Below are 17,435 nucleotides of genomic sequence, written 5' to 3'. Positions count from 1 at the left end.
CGGGGCGGGGCGGCGGCCCCGCCTGCCGCACCGGGAAGCGGAAGCGCCGCCAGCGGAATCGGTTCCGGGTGCGAGTAGCTGTGGGAGCGGGCGGGAAGCGGCGGTGGGAGCGGGCAGGAGACGGGCCGGGCCGGGCACCCGCCATGTGAGAGACCCTGACAGCTCCAGGTGAGCAGCGGGCGGGCCGGCGCGGCGCAGCGGGCGCCCGGCCCGAGGGTCGGCGTGGCGCGCCCGCGCGGGACGGAGGCCGTTCTCCGGGGAGGGGGTCCCGGCGCGCTGACAGGCCCCGGCGGCCGCGGGACGGGCGGCCCGGACGCCGCGCAGGGCTCGGCCGCGGCCCCGCGCGGCGAACAGGGGCCCGGTGCCGCGGCCGGCCGGCTGCCGCGGGGCCGAGCGGCGGGGCGGGCCGCCTGGCAGCGGCTCTGTCGTCGGGAGCGGCCCCGCTCGGCTCCCAGCCGCCTCTCGCCGGGAGCGGCCGTCGCGTAACCTGGGTCCGCGTCCGTAGCGCCGGTGGGCTGGCCGGTGGGCAGGGCCAGCGCGGGAGCGCCTCGGCCCTCCGCCAAGCCGAACGAGGCATAAAGCGAGCGGCAGCGGGGGCTCGGCGGGCGGAGGCCGGCGCCGTTGGCAGCCCCCTCAGCCGCCGCGGGGCCGGTAGAGGAGCTGGAAGTTCTCGGGAATGCCCGATCTCTGCAGTTGCGAAGGCCCTTCAAAATCCCTGCAGGTGTGCACAGCATACAGCTCTGGATTTGTTTTATAATAAAACAAAGTTGAGAGTGAATTTGGAGCAAGCCTGAACAGTCTCAGAAACGTCGCTGTGGGAGAGCCCGGTTGCCAGCAAGGAAAGGTGGCGCGGGACAAGCTGCGCTGCAGGTGGCACATGTCACCGAATCCTCAACGTTTGGAATCAGAACGTGCCTGTGCTTCATTGCCTGTTCAATGAGAGCTACAAAGCGCTTAGTCTATCAGAAATAACAGACTGGGAAAATACTATGAAAATGTGTTCTTCAGAGCTACTTTAAATCTACCACAAAAAATGTTGCTGGGATCTAGAGAGCGTAGCTTCTTCGTTGCTTAAAAGAAACACTGGAGCCAAAAAGTTATGATTTGATAACTTTAAAAAAAAAAAAAAAAGTAGACCAGTTAAAACGCATAGTAATAACCAAGTATTACTTTGGTAGCAAATAATTTATTATTGTAATAGTAGAAGCTGCAAAAGCCCTGTCCCCCCTCCTTTCCTTCCCCACTTCTTAAAAGTTCTGGGTGTTTGAATATTGCAAGTTTCATCCTATCAGTTGTGGGGTTTTTATGCTGATAGTGGGTTCTCAAAGCATATGTCTCAAATATTCAGAAAATGTGGACAGTAACTATTTAGGATTACATAATAGGCATGTTACGAAATTTGTGCACAAAATAGATGTTTGTCATCATTGTAAGATCTTGCTGATTTAAAGTGTATGTATCATAAATATGCCCCCTTTTTTTATTTGTCTGTCACAGTGCTTTTGCTGATCTTGGCTATCTCCAGTTTGCCTTCTAGTAACTTTTCTTTTCTGCATTCAGAAATAGATACATACCTGTAACTGCTTTTGTAGTAACGTGGCTGCTAGAGCCAAAATTTAGAGGTTATTTGTATTGAGGTTTCTAATCGTTGGGTGGAAGTATGTTTATGCATCAATAGTTGTTTCATTTTCACTCTTTTAATCACTTCCATACAGGCAAGCAATTGTGAGGAAGACAGTTTGAGAATAAGGGATGAAGGTGGCCCTTGGACTTCAGTTTCACAACTGCTTTCTTTGGATATTTGCTCAAATAAGAGGCTCCTGCGTTTTTTCTATGAAATGCTAAATATGCAATTCCAATAACTTCCCTGCTGCACCATAGTAAGGATTGAGAATAGGTTTGTAGGGTTAGCAATATTAGCATGTGTGTATGTATATACATACATATAAATTAATTTGTTTTAATTTTGATGTTAAAATCTTCCACTCCTGCAAGTGGTTTTCTATTCATCATGTTTTGAATGTTGGTGAGGTAAAAATCAATCCTTTTCAATTTTTGTTAGCTAAAAGCATAGGAGTTTAATGTGTTTCTCACCCATGCAAATGATGGGATTGTGTTCTCTGACACTTCAGCAGGGCTTGCCTGACAGACACAAGCTTTACTCTTGATTTTGCTGTAGATGTTAAGTACTTTGAGTAGAGTATCGCCTCTCTGTCTGCAGAGGAGGAATAACAACACTGACTTTCACTGTGGTGTTCCGATATCTACTGATGAAAGTGTGCGAGAGCTAAGTTTTGTAGTAACTACGTGTCAGCCTGTGCTAACTGGCTTCACTTTCTGAGGAAACTGGGGGATTCCTGCATTTTTATGAGGTAATGTAGTGAGGTGTTTAAATTATTGTGTAGTTTCCACTACTATAACAGATTCTGTATTATAGTCTAAAATAGAAGTGAAGCAGACTCATTTCCAAAGATGTTTTCTGAAGAGTAACAAGACACGTTCACCTTTTTATTGTATGCTTTACTACAGATAATTCACTATTTCAAGTTTTGGCCAAACTGTCTGTATTTCCTTTGATTCTAGTGGGCATTTAAGCTTAGGTCAGACTTTCCCAAGACTTAAGACAGCTTGTGAATTATGTCTATAGAATGATTTGTGAATGGTTAACATTTGGAGGAATGAGGATTTGAAATCCTGTTTTGTTAGGAAATAAACTATTTTTTCCATAGCCAGGTAGTTTTGAGAGACACGGTCGTTTCTGTAAGATTGCATAGCTCTGTTACTGGCCTACTGGAAAAGTAGATCGGTTCTCATTTAGGGTTTGGGGTTTTTTTGGATGGATTTTCTGTAGACTGTTCAAAATGCTACTGAACTTAACAAAAGTATGGGCAGGGAGTTTATATGTAAACACAGGCTTGTGCTAGCTGTTTTAAATCATACTGGCAGTTTTATTTACCTGTTAGAGGCAAATTTAACAGAATGATGAGTTGAACTGAGCTGGAAAGAGTTTTGAGATTGCTGTAGATGTAAAAGATGCCAAAAGATTCTATTGGAGAAGCTGCAAACAAAACAAAACTTCATGCTACAACAGAAGCATTAACAGAATTTTCTGTTATTCTGTAGCGTCTCTTAGGATCCGTGTATCAACTCTTTTTTTAAACTTCCATCTGAGCCCATGACAGTTTATTTATCCTGAGACTCCAAATTTTCACATTTATATGCAGCATTTTCTCTAGTTGTACTCTCCAGTGTGTCGAAGTTTAAATATGTTCTAATGAGTTTAAAAACAAGTAATACAAATCAACCTAAGCAAAGATTGTTGTTTGAGTTATTCTTCTATGGATAATAATGCTTCTAGAATTCAGCTTTGTAATTCTCTGGAAACCAAGAGTCCACAAAGGAAGAGTATAAGTAATAGTGATTTAGGAAATTATCTTGTTGGACATGACAAATACTTGAGCAGTGAAGTCCATACTTGTTTGATGTTATATTCAAGGGAAGCTTTGAAAGAAACTGTCACTTTATGTGTTCAAGGAGATTCTTGCAATTTTACCACCAATCTTAAAGCCTATTGCTATGTGTCATTAATTTCTTTGGTTTTAGTTAACAGTCATGTGCATGTGTATTACTGCTACGAGATTAAGATGTAGGTGACCAAATTCAAAAAGAGTAAAGCTTTCAGTTTTTTACTTACTGTTGTGCTCTGATTTATGTGATGTTATGTTAAAAGAGCTTTTAAATGTTAGTTCTATGTAGTGCCGTCAGTTTAGAAAAATCTAGTTAGTACACAAAGACTTATTTTATATATCACTTCCATTAAGCTCCAGTTGTTCTCTTAAGTATCAAGTAGAAACATTTCCCCCAGTCATCTTTTCTGTGGTTTAAAGGAGCTGTTTTCAATTTGTAAATATATATGTCCATGAATGTCTATCATTTTAGTGCATAAATTACATGGAGAAGTGTGTCATTAGGTGTATTTTCCGTCACCAGGAGGATGCCTCTGGCAGTGTGTTGTATAGACCACAAAATAGACTGCGTGAATGAGCTGAAAATACACAAGGCTCTACTTTTATTATTTTTTGTGTGTTTATGAAAAAGACTCTAGTGCAATTGATCTATATTAAAAAAGAGTAGTATCTGATTATCTCACTTGAGATAAACAGGAAATAATTTAGTCTCCTTCATGATCTTTAAGGGCTGGAGAGTTCTTAAGAAAATGGCTGCTTGAATTTAGGAAGAACTGATGCAAAAAACCAGCACTACATATCTACATAGTACTGCTTATATTATTGTAAGTGTGTTGTAGTTCTGCACAAAATTATCTCAATTGTTGGGAAAGTAGCATTTTTTTCTTTTGGTTTGTTGTTTTTGGGGTTTTTTTTAATGACTACAATATTAAAATATGTTTTCTAGCTGTAGAGAAGCTTACCATACTTCAGGGGCCAGATTTTTAGTGAAGCAGCAGTGCTGTGTGTCATCACGCTATGTGAGGCCATCCGAGGGTACTGTGTCTTGACTCTTAAAAGATAATATAATTCTTTACTCTTATGAGAGGTGTAAACTGGTAAAAAATTATATGATCAGTTTCTTCCCTGTTTTCAGAGATTATTTAAATTGGACTGTCTTAGAAATGCCCTTAGACTGCAACAGATCTGATTGTAGTCTTAATTTGGTACAACTAGCATTAATTACTGCGGCTGCTGTAATCTGAACACTAAGGCAAGTGCAGACTGAAAGGAGCGTGAGGAAGATTTTTGCCCTAAAACTTCCATGATCACAGCTGATAGGATTACATTGCTAGGCTAAAAAATCTCTTGAATGATAATACATTTTTGCAGTGATGGTGCAGTAACTACTGAATCCTACAAAATGCAAGGGAGGAGTGCACTGATTTATAAATATGCCTGTTTCCTTTCTTGCTTTTTCTGTGTTCTGAGTAGTAATGCATGGAGTATCTGTTCCTGGTGTCATGGAGCACTTTTTTTTGTTTCAGTCTTAATATTCATTGTGACCATCCTAACTTTTCTATGTATTTCTGTTTTCAGACACATGCTACAGCAGTAATCATTTATCATGTGTGTTTTTTCCCCAAGGAACCCACGTTGCTGAGCTAACTAAAGAAAATGCAAGGGATCTTTTCTCACACCTTTGTGTGAGTTAAAATGAGCATAATTTTATCATGCATGTGTCTACGAGAACAGCAAATCATACATTAGTGAGTGAATGAAATTAAACAGGTGCAGACTTAGAAGCAGAAACTAATACGACATTGGCAGACACACAGCTTCGTGTTGTAGTTATATGATGCTTCCCTGCTGCTACTATATGATGTCAGTAAAATTAAATACCAAATGTGTTTTGTCACCATCTATTCTTGTTTTTTAAGTGAAATAAGAGCTTTCATAGAACATAATTTTTAAAGTAAGTTTCTTCTGAAATCTAATGAGAAATGTTAAATGCGTATCACTCTCATGTTCACAGGTTACTTCAATGAACACTTTTGTTTGAAGACATAGGGCAGCGATCCACTACTAGTAAACTCGTACTATGGTCTGCGTTTGCTGTATAAGACCCTGATGAATAAATGTAATACTGACGCAAAGAGAACTGATATGATGCTTTTGAGTGTGACTGGATCATCTCCTACAGAAATAGACAGGAGGCTCAACACAGAGCCCTGCTAAGACTTAGTGAACTTAGTTCTGGGCAGTGCTTTAAAATCAGAAAGCTTTCAGCCAATGTCTTGGACACATAATATCTGTGAAAAACTGAAGCACTTTCATCTACTTACTCGCAGGAGAGTTGAGAGAGGACCTATTCATAGACAGGTGCCCAGAGGTGAACTTAAATTTTACAGGACTTTAACGTAACATTACACTATCCCACAATCAGGGGAGCAAGCCAAAGCAAGACAAAATGCATTACTTTTTAACAGTGAGAGTTCCTAACATTGCTATGAGTTGTCTTGGTTCTCACTACCTCCCAAATGGTTGAGTCTGTATAATACAAATAAAATTGTCTTCATTCTGAACTACTATACTGTGGTCCTGGACCTAAAGAACACAGGTTACTTCTGTATGTGCTGAAATATGGAAGGTGCTGGACGTGACTTCTGAATACACATTAATTATTTTTTTCTTCACCTCTGCTAATTCTGTGTTGTGATGTAAATTAGTTATATTCTTACTGCTCCGGGAAGCAGATCTTCCTTATGACTGTCTGGTTAACTGTAGTGATAATTTTTTTCTTCAGAGCATACAGTGGATGTGTCCAAAGTTAATTTGTGTTTTAGAGTACCTTTCTGCTTCGGTTTAATGCTACTCACCTCACCCCAAAAGAGAAGAGGTTAGGGAGACACATTTCAATTCGGAGAAAGCTGTTAAAAAATAGGGCATTTCTAATTAGCTTTTTCAAACTGTAGTGATCTCCCAGGACTGTTTCAGAAATACTTCAACCATAAATCATAAAGTCTTGAAAGAACTACTGGCCTGCCAGCACTGATGAATAATTGAGTATTGTTATGGTACAGTACCCCACTGAACAGTATTTTGGTTAATTCTACTGGAATTTGATTATGGAACTGCTAACTTGATTCTGTATACAAATAAAATAAAACCTTCTTGTGTATGGGAATATAACCTAAAGATTACTTTTATTTTCTAGATAGTGACATTGGGGATTTATGTGAATAAATAAGATCGTTCTTCTAATCATTATTCATCAATAAAACATTGGTAGTGGTGCCTGCTTCTCTGACATGTGTAATGCCCAGATTTTTCCCCGGGTCTTGCCTTCCCAAATCGATGCAAGAAAGTGGGGGAGCCTGGTACTAAACCCAGCAAAATTACTGCAGTCTGCGCTGTTCCTGCTACAGTCCCGCCTACTCCTGAATGTGGTGTTCATTGGCAACCTCGTCAGTTCCAGGACCTTTTCAGCTAGAGATTGCAGAGTTTGGCTGAAAGCGAAAGAAGGTTCCCCTTCTGTCAAGTGCTGCTGCTGTTCAAAATTTTTGTTATTTAACCCCAGCTTTCTACCGATGTTTTCAAGATCACAGGAAGCATGCATCTTCAAGGAAGAAACTAAGGTGGAAAAGTAGTCACAAGTGCGTGCTGTAGCTTGTTCACTTTCTTTTTTTAAGAGCAGATGGGTATAGAAACTCATTGTCCTTAATTCATTCCTTCTGTCTGGACTAGTGCTAGCGGTGACAGTTTGTATTTTAATATTTTGTCTTAAGTTCTCCATTTTGTTGAGTAGGAGCCCCTAGGGAAATACAGGGCAAGGAAGAAGGCTGCTTTCTATAAATGACAAACTTTCTGTACGTTCTAGACACAAACCCCCGAGTCTTTCTGATGGGATTTGTGTGAGGCTTGACCAAGATCTGGTTCCTTAGTTCAAAGATCTGAAATGATGCAGGAACAACAAATCATTGCTGCTGGGGACTGGTCTTTTAGTTTGTACACAGTCCTCAGCCTAGGTAACGTGTCACTTCAGGTCAACAAAAGCTCTTCCTCCACTTAGCAAGGAGAAGCTTAATCAGGGATGTTTTCGTGTTGCATCTGTGCATAGTTCATAAGCCCCACAAATTAAAGGTAATGACCTATGTTGGGTTTTTAAGGAAGCCTACTGCCCTGTTAAATGAGAGTGAAGTTGGCAAACATGGGGAGACTTCTGTCTTCCCCATGGAGTGGATGTATCTGCTAGGGACTGGAACAGTGGTCCTCTGCACAACATGCAGGGATGCTCAGAGTAACAAGGGTAAACCCCACTGTTCAGTTGGGGTTGGTTTGTGTAATACTTGATTTCTGACCTATGTCTGACTTGCATCAGCTCACAAGCTCCAAATCATTTTGTAGCTTTGTTCGCTGAATAAAAACTGTCCTGCCAAAGCTATCTTTGTATACATGGCTGCGATCTTACCACTTTCTGGTTTATTCCTTTTCTCCTTCATCAGAGAAAAGAACATACAAAATGTCTTTTCCCCTGCTTTTACGTAACAACTATAAAATCTCAAATGAAGTCTGATTTGCCCATTTTAATCTATGACACATCGGTAATTTACAGAACATGTTTAGCAACTCTGATAACCTTTTGAATGCTCTGTGAGAGTTTTTGACAGTTCTCTAGACCAGACATATTAGTCAAGTCAGGAAGCTGGCTGTCCTGGTTCTCTGCTGAAGAGACGCTCCATTTGTGAAGATTATGAATGTTAGTTTTGAGCGACAGCTGATACAGCTCCATTTCTTCCTTGTAGAGGCTTTTTATCATATTTCTGCCTGTTGATTTTGTTTTTAGAGTGCCTGAATTTTCATAATTTGATTTAAATTGTTCATGTGTCCCATTACAGCATGTAACATAAGACATAAATAGGAAAAAAAAATAATCCACTAGTATGTTGTGATACATTGGACATGCTTCCTGCATCAGAAGTCAATGGATGATGTTGAGATCAGTTTGTTCAATTGGAAAAGCAGGTATGGTGGCAATACTATGTGTTTGGACTTCTACATTAATAAGAACAAGGATAGCAATAAAAGACTGCAGATTCTTGGGCACTTAATTGGGGGCCCAGTCTTGGAAATGTAAGGTGATGTCTGCTACAGATAGACACTCTCAAGGGGGCAAGTGTGTGTGTGTTTTATAATACTCTGAAAAACCGGTAAACTGTTTTTCTTTAGATCTTGTCTTGAAATGTATACGCTTCTCTATAGCCTCTCGGAACATCCTTTCCCTGAGTATCAGGCAAGTTTGAGTTACCTACCCATGGCTTTTGAGTTAGGTTAGAATTTAAATGTCAGATCACTTCCGCTAGGAAACCACTGCTGTGTCAGATGAGCTTCAAAGTTCACATCATGGTTTATAAAAAAACCCCAAAACCTAAAATCACTAAAGGAAAAAAAAAATGAAAGTCTGTGGGTGGCTCTAATGCTTTTCCTTCAAATGCTGCCTCCCGTTGATGCAAATTCAATATTATCTGGGAACCTCTGACACACTGGGTAAATAGTTTGGAATTGAGTCCACGATTAAAATGTTTCCTTTCACTAGGTTTTCCTTATTTTGTGATGTGAATATTGAAAGATTGATTTTTACTTTTTAAAAATAATGATGGAGATTGTTTTCTAAGAAGGTAAATGTTTAAACAGAAATGTCATTGGTGTAGTATATTCATTGCCTCTGAAATCAGTTTGACTTATCTAGGCCTAAGGAATGGTGGTTTTTTTAAATATTTGTGTGTGTGTATGCAGACACACATGCACACGTATGTGCCTGTGGCTTTCCTTTGGCAGGTTTTTCAAACTTGATGAAGCACCTTCCACAGATCATTCTTGGGCAATTTAACAATGCAGTTTCCTGCAAGTGTCAATGTATTATCTGGCTTGAACACCTACTAAAGATTCTGAAGCTTTTAAACTGTCTAGTGACTATGAAATTACTCTTTTGGGAGGGTGGGTGTATGTCTGCAGTTCTTACCAGAAACTGGACTTAGACCGTCCCAGGGAGTCTGTGATGTATTATAAGCAATTGAATTGTGACTTGCAGAGGGATAATTCAAATTACAGAAATGCAAGAAATGGGTAGATTCTCTTGTAACGCACCTTAAACAGATCTGGTGATTTAACTTCAGCAGGTGCAAGCATTTATTTTTGAAATGGAAAACTCTGTATTCACTCTCAGTTGTAAATCTTCTCATTTTTCTTTCAGATTACTCTTTACATCAGTAGAAATGGACAGCAGCAGTTTCATTCAGTTTGATGTGCCCGAGTACAGCAACACTGTTCTGAGCCAGTTAAATGAACTCCGCTTGCAAGGAAAGCTATGTGACATAATTGTGCATATTCAGGGTCAGCCATTTCGAGCCCATAAAGCTGTCTTAGCTGCCAGTTCTCCGTATTTCCGTGACCATTCAGCATTAAGCACCATGAGTGGCTTATCAATATCAGTTATTAAAAATCCCAATGTTTTTGAACAGTTGCTTTCTTTTTGTTACACTGGAAGGATGTCCTTACAGCTGAAGGATGTTGTTAGTTTTCTAACTGCAGCTAGCTTTCTACAGATGCAGTGCGTCATTGATAAATGCACACAGATATTGGAGAGTATTCATTCAAAGATCAGTGTTGGTGATGTTGACTCTGTCACTGTTGGTGCTGAAGAAAATTCAGAAAATCGCAATGGAGTTAAAGACAGCAGCTACTTTGCCAATCCTATTGAGATATCTCCCCCCTATTGCTCTCAGGTGCGACAGTCAACAGCAGGCAGCGATCTTAGGATGGAAACTACTCCAGGCAAAACTCTACGTAGTCGTCTGCAAGAAGAAGGGCATTCAGATCGAGGAAGCAGTGGGAGTATCTCTGAATATGAGATTCAGATTGAAGGTGATCATGAGCAAGGAGACTTGATAGTAAGGGAAAGTCAGATTGCAGAGGTGAAAGTTAAAATGGAGAAGTCTGACAGGCCAAGCTGCTCTGATAGCTCTTCCCTTGGTGATGATGGATATCATACTGAAATGGTGGATGGAGAGCAAGTGGTGGCAGTAAATGTTGGTTCCTATGGGTCTGTCTTACAACATGTTTATTCGTTTACCCATGCCTCATCACAGGCTACAGGTGTGTCTGAAACCTTCGGAAGCCTGAGCAATACGAGTCCTTCGAGGTCAATGCTGAGCTGTTTCAGAGGGGGTCGCGCACGCCAAAAACGGGTATCCACTGGTCACTTGCATAGTGATGTTCAGGGCTTGGTGCAAGGGGCTGACAGCGAATCCATGGTGAGTAACCCAGGATATGAAAACAGTCCACGGGAAAGAAATACAAGAGGTCATTGGTACCCATACAATGAGAGGCTAATTTGTATTTACTGTGGGAAGTCCTTCAACCAGAAAGGGAGCCTTGATCGACACATGCGATTGCACATGGGAATAACTCCTTTTGTGTGCAAGTTTTGTGGGAAGAAGTATACCCGCAAGGACCAACTTGAGTATCATATTCGTGGTCACACAGATGACAAGCCCTTTCGCTGTGAGATCTGTGGAAAATGTTTTCCTTTCCAGGGTACACTAAACCAGCATTTGCGAAAAAACCACCCTGGGGTAACAGAAGTAAGAAACAGGGTAGAGTCTCCAGACAGAACAGAAGCATTTGTGGAACAGAAAGTAGATAATGATGCTTCAGCTTCTGAAGCTATGGATTCTAGTATGGAAATTCATGCAATGTCTAACACATCTGATTAAAATACTACATTCTAAGTGCAACACAAACAAGCACATTACTAATGTATTTTTTAAATATTTTATTCTTTTAGTAATCTTCAGTACAAGTATAACAGCCTTTTAATTTTCCCAACCTTCCGGAAATCAGTTTGAAATGGTTTCTGGAGAAGACTACATAAGTATTCTTGAGGCTGGGTTGTTTGTTTTGTTGTGGTTTTTTTTCCCCCACTTTTGAAGATGCTCAAAATACAAGACAGTGTGCTGGGGAAAGGATAGGAAGAGTCTGCTGAAGTGTCCCTACGGGTTGATCTGGCAAGACACAAATTCCAGTGGAGAAAGATATTAGAATAAGATTGGCAGCTCTGCTGGATACACAAAGAAGCTGTAATTTTCCTTATTTTATTTGTTAAGTCCTGTTGCTGGTAATGAGTTGCACAGCAGTGGGGAGAGAGAATATTATAGCTTTGATTCCTTCTGTGTGTCACGATGAAATCTGTTTGCTTTTACTAACTGTTTTTGGTAGTTAGTCTGTTTATATATATAAATTTGCTTTATATATATAAAATGCTTTCACTTTTCCTATTCTGGTTGAGGTGAACGTAAAAGTATGTCAAGGTTTATACATGTACCACTCTTTCAACTGCTAGGTCTCCTCTCTGCTTAGGATTTAGGACTTCAGACTTCGGGAGGATGGTTTTGGTTTTAAAAGAATGTTGTTTGGTTTTCATTTTCTTAAACTATTACTTTGTGTGCAAAAGTGAGCAAAGTGAATTATCTTTTTTTAATAGCTTTGCTTTATAACATATGTAAACCAAATGCCATAAATCTATTAAATTATGGTTAAATTGTTGAGGGGTTTTGTTGTCTAGAATGCAAGCTGGACAACCTGTGGTGCTGACCTTTTTATATATATAGAGATAGATATATATATATATATAAAAAAAAAATATTAGCAAACCTAAAAGTAGCATTGTGGTTTTAAGTGTGTTTTTACTGGCCTCAGAATCTACCTTCATTTCGTACTGTAGAACCATACCAGGTAATTAAATTTAACTTCATCACTCTTCATGGTTGGTTAAAACCTGAGAGAGATGATGTAGTTTAAACTACAGTATTTCCAAGCAGTGTTTTAATAGGTCTCTTCACAGAGAGCTGTTTTCAGGTGCACATTGACTTCCTACTTAAAGCTCCAAGTGATATGTCAGCACTTGGAATTTGTACTTTTTTTTGTATTAAAAAAAAAAAAAAACAACAAATACTCTATGGGAATTTCGAGCAATATGTCTGTTATTTCTTGTGTGAGTATTACAGAGTTGCTATGGCTTCCCTACTATTTTCAGTGGTTGTTTTCTGCATAAAGGAACTACCAACAAATTTAAAAATACTCTTAAATCTTTCTGTTTCACCAAATTATTTTTTTTAATACGGTGCTAACTTCATCATTTAGGTCAGTATAATATACAAAATGTGAAACATAATGGTAACAGTTAAGCGAAAGCAAAAAAAAATCCCCCAAAAACCCAAAACAAACTAACAAACCCAAAACAAACAAACAAACCACAACACAAACACAATAGCTTAAGAGACCTCAAAAGCATGAACTGGCAAACACTACTGTGTAAAATTTTACCTGATGAACAGAATTAAATTAAGCACATGCTTCTTTAAAATACAGGTTTTATATAATTGGGCCTTACGTTTGTTTGGCAACTATTGAAAATACATCTGTGAACATGCTGTTAAACTCCTGAAATTTACAAAATGAAAGCTCATTCCTAAATTACAGGAAAGCAAAAAGGGTGGGTTTGCTATCTTGTGAAGCTTTTTTGGCTCCTGTGAAGTTGGGACGTATTTGTGCAGTAGCTTTATTAAATACACTAGTTCTTAATATTGTGACAGTCTGCAATAAGAATTAATTTCATTAAGTACAAATTTGCAGTATAAACCCCACCTGCTCCACTGGAGCAGTTTCAGTTCAGTTGAGTACATAATTCGCCTCTTTGTCCTAAAACTGCCTAAATAAAGAGGTAGAAGGTGGGAGATGTTTGTTTCCATGTTTCTCTCCTTGAAGCAACAAGAGAACTTTTGGTTCCGGTAAGGGAAAGTGTATGTCTGTGTCTAGGGAAGGTAGTCTATATGTTTACCCACTTAAAAACATGTTGGTGTTTCTGATACTGTTTTTTTTCCTAAATGTTTGTTTTGAGTAATTAAATGAAAAAAAAAAAAAGTGTTTTGATAAATTAAGTTTGAGACATGCAAAATCCAAGAAATGTACAGTTATTCTTAACCCTTTATCTTGGACCTGTGCTGTGGTGCCTTTGGTGTGACTTTTTCCATGGAAGTATGAGTTGAGGATAGCAGGATATGGGTACTGATTTTATATTTCTTGAATTTCTCTGTGTCACAATCTTAACATTATTTAAATCTAGTTCTTTGTATTTGTAAATGTATTCAAATGGTTTGAGTTTACCAAAGAGTGACTTATCCAAAATTGTCTCTGACAAACACAAACAAAAAACCAACATCACTTTGATTGTACAGGTTCAGGTTCAAAACATTGCAACGTGACTGTTAAGGGGCAGGAAATGATGACTTTTTCTAAAAAATCATGATTCAGCAGTTTGTAAATTCTGCTTGCTCCTCTTTGTGTCGATACGCCATTTACCCTTTCCACTGCTAGCAGTGTTAATAATTATCAAGCCATAACACAGTACTGTAAAGTTCAGCAGTGCTTCAAAGGATGCATACGTAGGTGAGCATAAAACATCATCAAGCATTACATTTACACTTACAAAGTGTGTGACTCTGGTAGAAAACGAACTTCAAACCTGGCAACAGCAATTAAATTGTGCCTTGTCACATAATGGTATGCCAGGATTAACATTCTCATGAAACATGAAGCATTATCTGATTGAAGTTCATTTCACAAGTCCACCAAAACAGAGTATGCTGTGTTATTTTAAGTGAATTAACAGAAGTACTGTACAGTGTCTTTTGTCTCTGTACAGTTTTAAGTTAGCACAGAGCTGTTACACATTTCATGTACAATAAATGCAGAAGTCAATAAAATATGTGAAGAAATATTTGACAGCAAAATAAATCATGAAATTATATAGGCTGGTTCATAATTGAGTCTCTTCTTAATCTACCTTTTTAATTATAGACAAATGTGAAAACAGTGACAGTGTCCTTTCCTCTAGATGTTTAACCTGTTATGACAAACTGTGAAAATAGAGGATTTTATACCTTTGCTAATGTTTGTGGTTTTAAACAGTTATTTTAGTTTTCTTAATCAGTTATCTTCCATATTATTTCTTTTAAACTTGTAAATACATTTAGAAAATAGCTTTGTAAATACAGTATATTAAGAGTTCAGTTTGGTCAATAAGGCCTCAAGTTTGGCTCTGCTTTTTTAGTGTGAAATCTTTCAATAGCCTAAAGGATACTGTCAATTCACTGTTCAGCAGAATATACTGTAGGCCTAAATTGATAGTTCTTAATGCAGTCTTCCCGAGCATAAATTCATGGTTTATGCTGAAGCCTTTGGTTTACTTTTAGACAAAACAATAAGGCCTCTTAATATGTTTTGGCTGAGTTATGGGAAGAATAGCAGGAATAAAATCAAGGGCTGGGAAAAGATTGAATGAGCTTTACCTTTAAATATATATATATATATATATATATTATTTGAATTTTTGTATTAGTTTACTGTGATTCTTTTATTGTCATTTTTCTAAACAGGTTTCATATGAAACCATTGAAAGGGACTCAAATATGCAACACCTAATCTATTTTCCAAGGGAATTTTACCCTTGAATGGTGCTTTTTGACTGGTCAGGGTTATTTATTAAATTTTATATTTGAAAGTATTTGGGGAATTATGTAAATTCTTTATATGGATCTGTTTATTTCATGAATTGTAAATTTCATAATACTCAGTGATTAAATTGGAAGTTTCGTAAAGTCATTCAAAATGTTCAGTTTATAATCTGTGTGCATTTTACATATATTTTAACAAGTGCCAGAATAGTTGTATTTAATATTGTAGATTTAATACTACTTGCACATCCCTGTGACAGCATTAACTTAAGTTACGCAAGTTTACATGTAAAAAAAAAAAAAAAAAAAAAAAAGCTAAACAAACAAGTAAGCCTGGGACACATGTTCCTGTATTTCTTCAGGGGATGTGAAGCTAAGTATCAGTAGCTGAGCAGGTTTGCTTCTAGTTTATGCAAGTAACTCCTGCTATGGTAGATACCATAAACTGCTGTCTCCCATTTACATATGCTATGAATTCAGCCTTTGGGCTTGCGTTGCAAGCCTCTGGTTGTGTATCTGATTAGAGGTAGAGCTCTTGCACGATTTTAACAGTGTTTCGTTTCTGACTGAAAAATTGTATTTTTAAATAACTTTTATTTGTATGGTTGTTTTTCATGATAAATAATTGAACAGTTTGAATGACTTGACTTGTTGTCATTATCTTGCAATATAAACCGGTAACCTCACAACTCCACACTTCATCACCATATGAAGTAAATGAAGCTAGCTAAGCTGATGCTGTAACAATTAATAACTTGCCATTAAGGATTATTTTATAGCATGAATTTTAAAATATTTATTCAAATGATATTTTACTCTTGTATTCACTTTGTTTTTAGATTTGTGACATGAATATTTCAGTGCTGCTTTATTTTGTTCTGATGAATTTGTTTCTTGCTTGTAAATTGCTTTTTTTATGGTATAAAGTCAATGGGAATTGCTGTTTGTAAATTAAAATGCTTCTAGAGCAAATCTATGGTGTCAGTGTCTACATTTAGATATTTAATTACCAAGGGACTTGCATTTTAGATGCTTTCCCTGTAGTGTTGTAAAAAGTTGTGGTTTAATACTCATGTACCAACTAGGAATCTAAAAGCTTTAGAGACAAACTACTCTTGAAGTTTCTCTTTTTTGCCAGCATTGCTTCTTTAGTTCTGACCGGATGATCATTCGAGTTTTGTGCTCCAAAACCTTGTCCAATTCTCAAAGCAAAGCAAAACACTTGCCTGGGTGACAAGCCAGAGGCAAGTCAGTTGGGTAGGATGGTAATGTTTAATTTCCACAGCAGCATTTGCATTTTATGTTATGCCAGATGTAACAGTAGAGCTAATACTGTTCTTGGTGAGCGTAGGGTACAGCTTCTAGCCCACAAGCCAGAATTTAACACAAGTAGCCAGCAACTGCTTCGTTACTTTCAGCTGATAGTGCAGTCTTGACTCGTTTCATGGCAGCTGGCTGTCGGCAGCTCCTGTAAGTGCCTTTGTAACAAGCAGCTTCTTGGAGGAGTTAATACATTCTCAACCAAGTTGTATACTAATGCTGGGTCTCTGAGCAAGACCAACCTTTCCTGGGACAACTGGAATTTTGCAGAAAGAATTTTTGCTTTAGATTCATGGAAACAAAGCCAATACTGTTAAATTTGGTTAAAATTCACCAACATTGTTGCCAGTTTTCCATTGTGTATCAGATGTATGCCAGCAAAGACTTTTGTTCTGTAATAAAGCTGAATTAAATTTAAATGAGTTTTGAACTCACAGGGCAGCAGAGGGTGTATTTGTGTAACACTAATGCAGCTGAAGGGTATCATTATCTTGGCCGGCTGTGGGGTTTTGGGGGGTGGTGGTTAGCTGGCTGGTCCCCTGAGACCCTGGTGGGCAGATTCAGAATGACTGTTTTAGCAAAACATCTGTTCAAATCCCCTTGCTTACTAAGGTCTGAAAAGCGATGCAGAACTGGGTAAACAAGACGTGACTGTTAGGAGAAGAGTAAATGTGATGTTGCTTTTACCCTGAGAGCAGAGACAGAACCCAGCATACTTACACTCCCCTCCACACCTTGGTTTGGTTTGGTTGGTAGAAGTCTTTCATCCTGCAGGTCACCATTGTGGGTAGAAATAAGATTGGTTGTGTCTGTGGAACTTGATGCAGTTAACTTTAAAAGCCAAGCTGCTCACCAGTTCCTTCAGAAAATATTTGCTGTGTTTCCTTTGTTACACATTTCTACCCCCCCCAGCAGCAGAAGCAGATGTAGCTGCTCCCTGTGCACACTTGTGAGCTGGGAAGAGTGTAAGCTGACATGACCCTCAGCAGCTGTGTTATAAGCATGGTGGATTTGTTTACAGCAGACAGCCTGTGGGCGGGATGCTGGTGCAGATGTCACACCACACTGGGCACCTTGTGGAAATCACTTTTAGCAT

The 17,435-nt window shown here is 38.9% G+C and overlaps 1 protein-coding gene across 7 annotated transcripts; it reads left to right on the top strand.

Annotated features, from left to right (window-relative positions):
- The first annotated feature begins 33 nt into the window (after positions 1-33).
- ZBTB34 (zinc finger and BTB domain containing 34) lies at positions 34-15,991 on the top strand. 7 transcript variants are annotated; one of them, XM_055719567.1, is made up of 4 exons: positions 59-168; positions 722-7,102; positions 8,345-8,471; positions 9,700-15,991. In XM_055719567.1, exons 3-4 carry the CDS (start codon positions 8,431-8,433, stop codon positions 11,219-11,221), a joined length of 1,563 nt encoding a protein of 520 aa, XP_055575542.1. In that variant the 5' UTR covers positions 59-168; positions 722-7,102; positions 8,345-8,430; the 3' UTR covers positions 11,222-15,991. The 7 variants fall into 7 exon arrangements, with proteins under 7 accessions (XP_055575545.1, XP_055575539.1, XP_055575542.1 ...); XM_055719565.1 differs by having other exon boundaries at positions 722-2,372; positions 5,482-15,991; XM_055719563.1 differs by having other exon boundaries at positions 722-4,291; positions 5,482-15,991.
- Positions 15,992-17,435: the final 1,444 nt, after the last annotated feature.

The sequence above is a fragment of the Falco cherrug genome, chromosome 9 (assembly GCF_023634085.1).
Source record: "Falco cherrug isolate bFalChe1 chromosome 9, bFalChe1.pri, whole genome shotgun sequence".
NCBI classification, from domain to species: domain Eukaryota; kingdom Metazoa; phylum Chordata; class Aves; order Falconiformes; family Falconidae; genus Falco; species Falco cherrug.
The sequence above is the reverse complement of the archived record's forward strand: the minus strand, read 5'-3'. Positions and strand labels throughout refer to the sequence as shown.

What these genes read in the sequence shown, in the direction of transcription:
- ZBTB34 (XM_055719564.1), top strand. Translation starts at nt 9,647, where the DNA reads ATGGAAAACTCTGTATTCACTCTCAGTTGTAAATCTTCTCATTTTTCT.